Source organism: Limanda limanda, chromosome 17, assembly GCF_963576545.1.
Source record: "Limanda limanda chromosome 17, fLimLim1.1, whole genome shotgun sequence".
Lineage (NCBI taxonomy): Eukaryota > Metazoa > Chordata > Actinopteri > Pleuronectiformes > Pleuronectidae > Limanda > Limanda limanda.
The window spans coordinates 19,314,607-19,324,875 of NC_083652.1; the positions used below are offsets into that span (position 1 = coordinate 19,314,607).

Consider the following 10,269-nt stretch of genomic DNA (forward strand, 5'->3'; position numbering starts at 1 on the left):
CTCCACCTTGCGAGACTATCACTTTGTTATTTCCTCAGAGCTAGCTAAACCCGTTACCTCTGTGCTCCCCAGGCGTGTTGACATTTACAGGCCTCAAAGAGTCGGACAAAACTAGTCGCCATAGAGACAAATCCCAAAAATACGTTTCCCCAGGACTAACGGTGGGGGCAGCTGCCGGTGGCTGAAGACTCACGAGGAAATGCAGATGGGCTTCCCATTTTTGTCATACTGGTACACAAACATCTTGATGCAGTGGGAGTTGGCTGGTGAGATCCAGGGACTGCTTGTGATGGAGAAGTTGTGGCTGGCGTAGAACGGCGGCGGCTGCTTGCGGCAGTGGACCAGCGCTCGCAGCACGTTGGCCGCCATGCCCCGGAAACGCTTGCTGATGAAGCAGTAGAGGAAAAAGTTGACCCCGGTGTTGAGCAAGGCGAGCATGTTGGCCAGGTCGGTGAGCATGTGGAGCAGTCGGCCGGCACCCTGTGAGGCTGGAGGGGGCGAGTAGAAGTGGTAGAGGATCATGAGGGTGCGCGGTGCCCACAGCACAGCGAAGATGGAGGTGATGGCGAGGAGGATGGCGGTGGTCTTGCCGGTGGAGTAGCCACGGAGGCGGAAACAGCTGCGTCGTTTGCGTAGCTTACGCACGATGACGGCGTTGAGGGAGAAGAAGACGGTGCAGGGAAGGAGGTAGACGGTGGCACAGTGGGCCCACACCAGGACGTGCTGGGCCACGGTTCTCCTGTTGCTCTCTCCTCCTCCTTCACCTCCTCCTGAAACACCACCACTGCCCATTCCTGGCAGGCTGTGCCATAGCTCAGGCCACCAGTAATAAGGAGCTGCAGACAACAAGCACCCAACATACACGGCGAATATCACCCTGCGTGTGCGGGCTGGGTAGGAGACGGTGTGGTAGCGCAGCGGGTGGCACACCGCGATGTAGCGGTCGACGGTCAGGGGCACGGTGATCCAGATGGAGGTGTGAATGGAGGAGAACTCCAGGACCTGCACGGCCTTGTTTAATGACGGCGGCAGCGGCGTGGCCATGATAAAATCCTCCAGTATGAAATCGACAAATACAATCAGGAGCAGGACCAGGATGTCAGCGGCCGCCAGAGCCAGGAGATAGTTGTAGGAGGACTTCTGACGACGCAGCACCAGCTGGGACAGGATGACCACTGTCAGGATGTTAGCTTGGGGGGGGGGGGTGAAGGAGGAAGCGGTGGAGATGGTTGAGTAGGCAGACGGAGGAAAGAGTTGAAATGATGGTGAGAAGAAATAAATGATGAGATTGGAAATGTAATGGGCACAGGTTGGGGAAGGGAAATAAACAGAGAAATTAAGTGTTAGTGGACAGATCATTTAAAAGGAGCAAAATTCATCCAGCTTGCAACGAACCAGACGGCCAGAGACACACAGGTGGACAAGAGTGACTCAGTGGACAAAAGAACAAACACATGAATGAAAGGTTAAAGGTTTTGATGTGTGTTTGATTTGATTTCCAGCACCGGGGCCACTTACCATAGAACAAACAATGAACTGCCTCCAAATCCTCACTTCCAGCCCACAATATGCAAAAAGGTTAAAAAGCTTTATATACATATAGGAGGAGGATGGTCATTATTTACCATACTCCTGCAGCTCCCCGGCCCACTCATCCTCCCCCTTTTTCCCTTTTCCCCTTCATCTACACCTGCTGGGTAATTCCAGCAGCACCTGCCTCTGCCTTTGGCCGCCTTGTTATCTCAGGAGGGCAACGTGCAGCATCACAGCCGGGGCAATCTGCCGAGTTCACCGATGCTTCTCACCCTGCCGCTGGCAATTTAGTTCCCCGAAAGAAAGCACAAGGAAGCCCCATCTCCCTCTGCATCTTTTGAAATGTTTGAATCCATCCTCCCGACATGTACGGTCATACTTGCTCTCCCATGCTGCTAAATCAAATGTTTCCCTCCCAACGTCACGACTGTTTATTCTGGCTCACTTTGTCAGACAGAGCGGGTAAAATGTCCGGACGTGGACCAGCATTTTTTTATTTTATTTGTTGTTGCCGACCTGGACGCAGACCCGGATGTGATTTTACCAAATCATGACTTCTGTGTGTGTACATGAGTCAGGAGGAGCACGGCTCTCTCCCTCTCACACGGAACTGCTGCTCTGCAATTGAATTGAACAAGGTCATCACAAGCTTTTCTTTCTTTCTTGTCCTTTTTCTCTTCCCTGTTTCCCACTGTGACCACAGATGCATATTATTCCCAGGTTACTCCCGTCACCTTGAGTTTGCAGGTTGGTGTGAGGTGAATACGTTTGAGCTTTTTCCCGAAAACCTAGAGGAGAGCATCCGCTGGCTTTGTTCACACTGTTACTTGGATATGAAAAACTCAAGATTATTTTTTTAATCATTTCAATGCAGTTTAACTAGAGCTCTCAGGAAAACAAAATGCTAAATTTTCACAAATATTAATATTATATTTATTAAATATTAACCTTCTATCAATCATACATCTTGAAATGAAATGAAAGAACAATTTGATGGAATGCACACAGTGGGACAAAAGCATATCACAAGTACTATAAAAAAGGAATGTTATTAATTACTGGGATGTTGCAAAGAATACCTGGAGTATTATCAATACCGACAAAATTAAGATGTGATGGCTAAGGGATGAAAACTTCATTGATTGTAGAGATTGCCAGGCTGCAACAGTCAAGTGTACCTTTTCACCTGGTCATAACTTCTGTCTGATTTGGTGCCATGAGTGAACGGAATTCTAGATTTTTTACGGCTAACAATTTGTTTTTTGTAACCATTTTTCCACACTAACGGTCTGTTGATGGCCCTCGAGGCAGTTGTGGTTAAACAAATGGGTAAACGCTGGTTTTGATAAATGGGAAAAAGCCACATCATTTATTTGAATAAGGCCATTATGTCGGCATCATGGGGGTGCAAACACTTTGGATTTCTACTTTTCATTTCACAATGATCACAATAAAAGGAAACTATTGTTTTACAGAATTGAAAAAAAGCATATAAAAATACGTTAAACACCTGAAGCAACATGCTGCAGCTCTTGGCATTTTAAGGCTATTTCTAATTCTGCAAGTTGCAATGACGTGTTCACACATACTGGTCCCAAGGTCAAGACTGATTCAGTTCGTGTGTCAGGTTGTGCCATGTGGCTTTATTTTGCGGAAATCAATACTTTTCTAATCCAAAGATTTCTGTTTCATGCTGCAGTTCACTGATCTCAACTAACAATCAAAGACACACAACAGTGCATCTGTCTTTTGCTAACCAGCTTTGTTCAGTGCAGCTCGCTGGTGCAGCAGGAATCGGTTCCCTTCAGATAAAGATTCCTCTGACATCTGACGTGTGTGTGTGTGTGTGTGTGTGTGTGTGTGTGTGTGTGTGTGTGTGTGTGTGTGTGTGTGTGTGTGTGTGTGTGTGTGTGTGTGTGTGTGTCTGTGGTCCTGTCCCCCCTGCAGTAATAGATCTGGGATTAGATTAAGTATGGCAGCTCTGAGTCTGGTACATCACACTTCACAGTCTCAGCCACTATCAGCTGATTACAAATTACAAAACCGGCCCCAGATAATGACTAAAGATGTCCTTGCCAGACTGGAGGATGTGCAGCAGAAGACACAGACCCACATTAACACATGTATGCACGTGCACACACACACACACACACACACACACACACACACACACAAACATGCAGATGATTAGGGATGCACCAATTCATTAACGTATGCTCTATCAATAACCATAAATGAGATGTCAAAGCAGTTTACAAGACCCGAAAAGCCAATATATGTGTACGTTTTGGGGGGGCTGCTGGGTTGCTGCACACTCCTCCACCATCCCCTCTGCGTGCACACCCCACTAACCTGGAACAGACAAGTTAAATTGCTTTCTTGTTGAATCTTGGCTGAGTGTGCGATTGATTTCTTGGTTTCAGCGCCTTTCTTTCACCTTCTGTCTGTTTTTTTGTTCTTTTCCATTCGTCAGTTTGGGCAAATGAATACAAAATAAATTAGGATCAAAGGATATGGATGATCGGGATAATAATTATAAGCGCCAAACTCGCAATGAAACAAACTATTTGAAGACATTAAGTTGAAAACTCTATATATTTGACTATAATCTGCCATTTTCAGATTTAATCAAGACAGTAATATCCTTGGTGAATTAAGGTGTACGTTTCCTGCCAAGCTGCTCGAAAATCTCCTATCAGTGATCCATCAAGAATCCCACACAACAGACGACAACTTTAATGTAACACCTCACTCTGTCGACTGTACCTCTGCCCGTGGACTCCCTCACTTTGCCTCTCTCTCTCTCTCTCTCTCTCCCCACATTCTGCTAAACACGGCAAAGTGACACGAAATGGGAACGGTGAGGTATTGACTGTCACCGGCTGGGTATTATTCTGTTTGGGTTCCCCCCGAGAGACTCAGGGCCTTCAACACACAAACAAAGGGGATCTGCTGCGAGCTTGACATTTCCATTTAGCTCTTGCCAGCTTGCACCGGGTTGCCCATTCATTTCAAGTGACTCCTGATCTTTGCGTTGTCTCTGGGGCCGAGGGGTGCTGGAGGGGAGGGGGTCGGATGGAACTGCTCGGCATTCTGCAGGTAGAGAGGCACATGCTGGGCTCGTCTCAGTGGGGGCGGACGAGTTGCGAGGGACGAATGAGCAGAGAAGACACATGAAGAGGACACACACACACACGTCCATGTGTGCATACAGAGAGATCGGCATCTGGCCTGGACCAAGAGACACATGTCCCCACATTTCCCTTTTTCTCTTTGCACGGAAAAATAAGTGTCGTGCATTTATCTGTCTTTCTGTGCACATGTGTGACCCCTGTATGTCTGTTTGTGCAGGAGTGCTTTTGTGTCTCCAGCGGCCCCCCCCACCCATTCATTCATTTAACGAGGGACAGGGCCATTGACGTTGTTTAGCGGGAAAAGACAAGGCAAAGCGCACTCCCTGAGGTGTGTAATGAGGGTGACTCATCCCGCCACTGAAGGGACATGTTCAGACGGGCTGTCGACAAACCACACTGTCTGCTTAACCCCTCCGAAGCGGTGGTTAAACACAAGCCGCTGCCACCTCCCCACACACTATATGGTTCCATCATGGGCCTTACATACAGAATATTGTACCTAATAGATCAAAAAAAATGAAAGCGATCACTGGTTTTTTTTGTCATTTGAAGGAAATTGAGGTTTGGCTTTGAAGGCTTATCGGGAGGCTAATAAGATGAGAGGTGAAGAGAAGAGGGGAATGAGGAAATAGATTGACAGAGGAGGAAAGAGTGGTCTGAGGAAGGTCACAGAGAGTTAAAAAGAGAGAGAGCGGGAGCAAGAGATATAGCGAGGGAACGGAAGGGAAGATTAGATGGAAAGAGAGAGAGGGAGGTACGGAGGAGATTGGTGAGGAGGTGGGAGGATAGGAAGAGAGACAGGGGGGAGAGGGGGGGATATCAAAGCTTGCTTCAAAGGTCACTGGCACTTTGTTCCTGATGACAACCATTTCCCTTTTGTTTTCTCGAAGTGTCAGCGCGGATATGAAACAGGGCGGTTCCTTAATTCGGCCGAACAAAAACCAGGAGCACGTCCCCTCGACCGAAAAGAAACAAACATTGAAGATTAGAAATAATTTTTTTCTGATCTGTTTTTAAAATAAAGAGTTAAGCCACGATTGTGTCAATCACATAATGTTTTCATCCCTTTTAATTTACATCGAAGTGTGACAAATTTAATTTGATTCCATTACAAAATAACGACACAATTAAGCTTAATTATAGATGTGAGAATGAATGTGGACGGTTAGGAGAAGCTCATAAATAAGAAAATATAGCGAGAGAAAGACCGAGAAAAGAAGAGAGAAAACAAAATGCATGGTGACAGATGATGTAATTTTAATGGGCATATTAAGAGAAAGAGGCCCTGGTTGCTGCTAATGATATTGATGCTCTGCTGCCTGCTCGCCTCTCCAGCCAATCAGCGAGTCAAAGTTTGGAGATGACTGGTTTTAACTGCATCAGGGCTACGGCTACATCTATAGTGTTACGTTATCATTTGAAAACAGCTTTTTCCAACTCAAACCCTCTCTAACCACACTAGAGTTTTATCCCTGTATATTGATATATATATATATACAACTCAAAATCAATTATTCATCTTCCATCGGATTTGGATCTGCACCTAAATCTCAAAGGTTCTCTCCTGAACCAAACCACATCCTTCCACCAAATTGTGTGGTAAACTGTCCCATAAGAGACAAAAACATAAACAAATGAAAGCATAACCTCCTTCCTTTACGCTTCCAGCTTTGAAAAAACAATAAACGTGAGAGGTAGATCTATAAGAGAGACAAGGAGAAACGAAGAGGAGGAAAAACGAAACAGAAGAAACAAAGATCAAATCGCAGCACTGCAGTCTTCCTCAGATTGATTTATGGCCGTTGCATACAGGGATCTAGGTTTTCAACAGCAGGGATAGCATCTTGTTGTCAGCTCTGTCACTGCATCAACAACATCTCTAATTTATTGCCTCAAACAACACCTCCCTCCTTCCTGGCCTCCTCTGTCCTCCCGTGGCCTCTCAGGCTTGTCACTGCCATGGAAATCCGACGTCGTCTTTCCCTCCCTTTCTCCCCCTTTCCCCAAACTGGAGACGAACCAGATCGTGAAGAAATCTCAACTTCCCTCTTTTTTTGAATGCTATCTGTCTTTTCTCCTCTCTGTCCATACTTCAACACGTCCCTTCCTCCCCAGTTCTACCGCCCGAACTTAACCTCCACTTTTAGAGTGATAGTATCTATTGACAGGCCTCCATCCCACCACAGGTGCCATTCTACTGGTGCAGGTTGACAGATCAATGGTCCAAACTGAAAATCGATGGGGCCCATCTCTTGATTAAGTAGGGCTGACACGGGCCAATACTGTGACACGTAGCAGGGGGCTGTTAGCGCTGAGCATCCCAGGCCCTTTTCCCTTGGGTGGGTGGATAAGTGGAGGTGGGAGGAGATGTTTTCCAATTCGCATGTGCCCCGGCCGCACCGCTGACTGTTGAATAAGCCACAAAAACCGAGCGATACTTCAAGGAAGACAGAGTCAGCGCAACAACAAATTGTGCAGTGAGAGAGCACACATGTTGGGGTGAATAAGTGGAGGAGGGATGCTCTGAAAGCCTTACAGCATGCAAATGAAAACACAAGCACACAAACACTTGCTGTCTGGTTCAACACCTAATGTGACATGAGAACATCTGAACCAGTTTCATCATAAATACGCGACATTTAAAGCCTGTGAAAATCTCCCTCAATTGAATGCAAACAAATCAAGCTCTTGTTTTTCTACAGTCTGACGGTTTCCAAGGTCGAATACAAACTTCCGTATTCTGTATGTGCTCACAGAGTTTGATTGAAGTCGTTGAAAGTCACGAGACAAATACCCAACGGTCAGATTTCATGTTAGCCACCATAATAACATGCCATTTTTGTAATTTCATCCCCCATATGTTCATATTCAAGCTTTAAATATTCTGTAGATTACAAATTTATTAACAAAAACCTAATTAGCTCACAACATATTTTATAAAACATTTTTGAAAATGACTCGAAAGTGTCTGTCCCTTTCTTTTTGGTCAGCTTTAAATGGGCTTGCTCCTTCAGCTACACATTAACGCTGAACGCACCTAAGAGATTATTACAAAGCAACTGCGTTTATGCCATAATGATTTTTTCATGTGCGTTTCATAGAAATGCAGATGCACAGAGCAGAGATATGTGGATGCACTGAGCAGGGCTGACTTGGCTCTGATATTCAGAGCAGCTTCTCTTGCACGTCTCGCCGAGAATCAGCTGATGGACCAGTTTGCAGTTTAAGTGCTTGAAGACAAACTGTACGTTACAAAGAGGAAGCTTCACTCGTGCAATCCTGGCGTGTTGGAGACCGAGGCACTGGGCCCAATTCTTCATTGTGCTGCTTGCTATGCCAGCACACGTCTGTTCTGTCTCGATCAGTGTGGAGCGAGTGGAGGGAGAGGCAAAGAGAGAGAGAGAGAGAGAGAGAGAGAGAGAGAGAGAGAGAGAGAGAGAGAGAGAGAGAGAGAGAGAGAGAAACAGCGATTAATTAAAAATGTGACAATTCGTCTCGGCTGCGGCGTCTGTAGCTCCCCCACTCAGGGCTCGGAGGTGCTACTTCACTGGCTCTGCTGTTATTAATCTCTCCCTCCCTCTCTTCACTCTGCTCCTGTTCCTCCTCTTCCTCTGGTTGTCCTTCCCAACACTTTGCTCTCCACCTGTTCGTCCCCTTTTGTGCACAGCTTCAGGTTCATCATTTCCCTGAGGTCACACAGTAATCTATTCCCCATAATCCATTCGCCCATCATCTCGCTTCTCACCCTCAGATATGTGCTCTCGATGCTTCAAGTGACCCCCACCACCCCCACCTCTCTCTCCCTCTCTCTCGGTCCGTCTGCAGCCTCAGAGGTCAAAGCCTGTGGGAGCATGTGCAGCCCTGTTGCTGTTAACTAATAAAACTGTGGCTGCTGATCAAGGCAGCAGCCTCCGATCCATCAGGAGTGTTTAATATGTGTGGGTCTGTAGGTCACACTGCTACTACTCACACACGCCGCCCTCATGAAACATTCATGGTTCAGCTTGGGAGGAATGAGCTGTGCCATAATGATTGAATGAGTCGAAAACTTGCTGCTGCAAAATATCAGCCGGCTGCACTCGACCCCTGCCATTAATACAGACAACTATTGTATTACACACTAATTGTTGGCCTGTGATTAAACAAACGGCCTCCGACGTGTTTGTTAAGAGGCAGCGGAATGAAATGAATCCCCGGGGAAGCTTCTAATGACAGCAGAGGGAGCTGCTCGTGCAAGACTTGACTTGACGTCCATGCAGGGGAAATAAATGGGGCTGAGCATTGATCAGAGGGAGAGACTCTCACTTTTACGGAGACAGCAAATCTTGTGGAGCAACTGCAGTCTTGGCATGCAAACGCTCTTCACTTTGCACCGCAGATTTGTTTTCAACCAGAACAGCTTCGGGTGTTGAAGGCTATCCGGGGCTGAATCAGATGTTTCCCTCCTGCAGCGGCAATGACAGTACAATGAGGAGCAATGTGCTGCAGCTGAATATCTTGTTAAACTTGAAAAGCTCTCAATAAATCGCACAGGGAAATCTCGGCACTTTTCCATTTCATCTGACCTCCAGGTTTTCTCTCTCTTTCTTTCTTTTCTGTACACGCACACACACACACACACTTTGCTTCCCCATGTGAGACTAGGGCAGCGCTGGCAGATCACACAGGGAGATGGAGGCAGCGAATGGCTCTGACAGTGACAAACCAATCAGTGGTGAAGACACGACATGGGCGCGTCATTCTGTCAGGTCATCTCAAGGATCCTTGTAACACACCTGAGGTCAAACCCGAGTCATTCCACACATTATCATCACAAATCTACAACAACTCCAGGTCAACACAAAAGACACACGTTTTACATGGCAACCACGAGTCCACAATCAGACTTTAATGATGCTGTGCACACACTGTTGCTGGTTAACTCTTTAATCTAGTGGTGCAACAAAGGGGCGGCCATATGCGCAAACAAGTACACACAATGAACAAATGCATGCACAGGTGATTGCCACAAGGTCAGAGCGACCAATCAACAGCGTGTGTTTGGAGTGTGGGACTCAGGAGCAGATGTGGAAGACATGCACGCTCTCCAACCTGCAGACAAGTGCACAACAAATCAAGATGCAAAGCGTGACGTCCATCACACAGATGCAGGCTCCAGTCAAAAGCAGATTAACACTGAATGAGACGTGCATGTGATCAGACACACATGCACACACACATCACGGACATCTCTTACCAGGTAGGCCCAGACAGAGCAGCACACTGTAGTAGATGACAGGCAGCGGTCCGAGAGGGCATCCCTGGGCCGCCTCGGAGGGGGGCTGCCCCGGGCTCCAGGTGCTCCCATTTGGGGAAAAAACAGGGAAGATGTGGCTGTGCTCCATGGTCTCTTCCTCGTCCTCTTCCTCAGCGGAGCTCTGTGTCAAGAAGTCTGGTCGCCGGTTCGGGAGAGAGGGTGCTCTGTCCTTGGCTGCCAATCAGCATGAGTGTGTGTAAGGGTTTGTTTGCGCGAGACGCCAAGGTTGAGTGTCTGAGGAAGGAGGAAGGAATGGGAAGAGATGGAGGAGAGAGTGTGTGTGTGAGGGGGGGGAGAGGGAGACAG

The 10,269-nt window shown here is 47.1% G+C and overlaps 1 protein-coding gene across 1 annotated transcript; it reads right to left on the reverse strand.

The window, feature by feature from the left end:
• Positions 1–189: 189 nt before the first annotated feature.
• On the reverse strand, positions 190–10,051 carry gpr139 (G protein-coupled receptor 139). Its single transcript, XM_061090840.1, has 2 exons — positions 9,904–10,051; positions 190–1,190 (listed from the first exon to the last, which is right to left on the reverse strand). The coding sequence occupies exons 1-2, from the start codon at positions 10,049–10,051 to the stop codon at positions 190–192; spliced, it is 1,149 nt and encodes a 382-aa protein (XP_060946823.1).
• Between the last annotated feature and the right edge of the window lie 218 nt (positions 10,052–10,269).

Excerpts from the sequence above, each read along its gene's own strand:
- gpr139 (XM_061090840.1), bottom strand. The coding sequence starts at position 10,051 with ATGGAGCACAGCCACATCTTCCCTGTTTTTTCCCCAAATGGGAGCACC. Across the intron at positions 1,191-9,903 it reads GCTCTGTCTGGGCCTACCTG|CTAACATCCTGACAGTGGTC; the intron begins GTAAGAGATGTC and ends CCCCCCCCCAAG.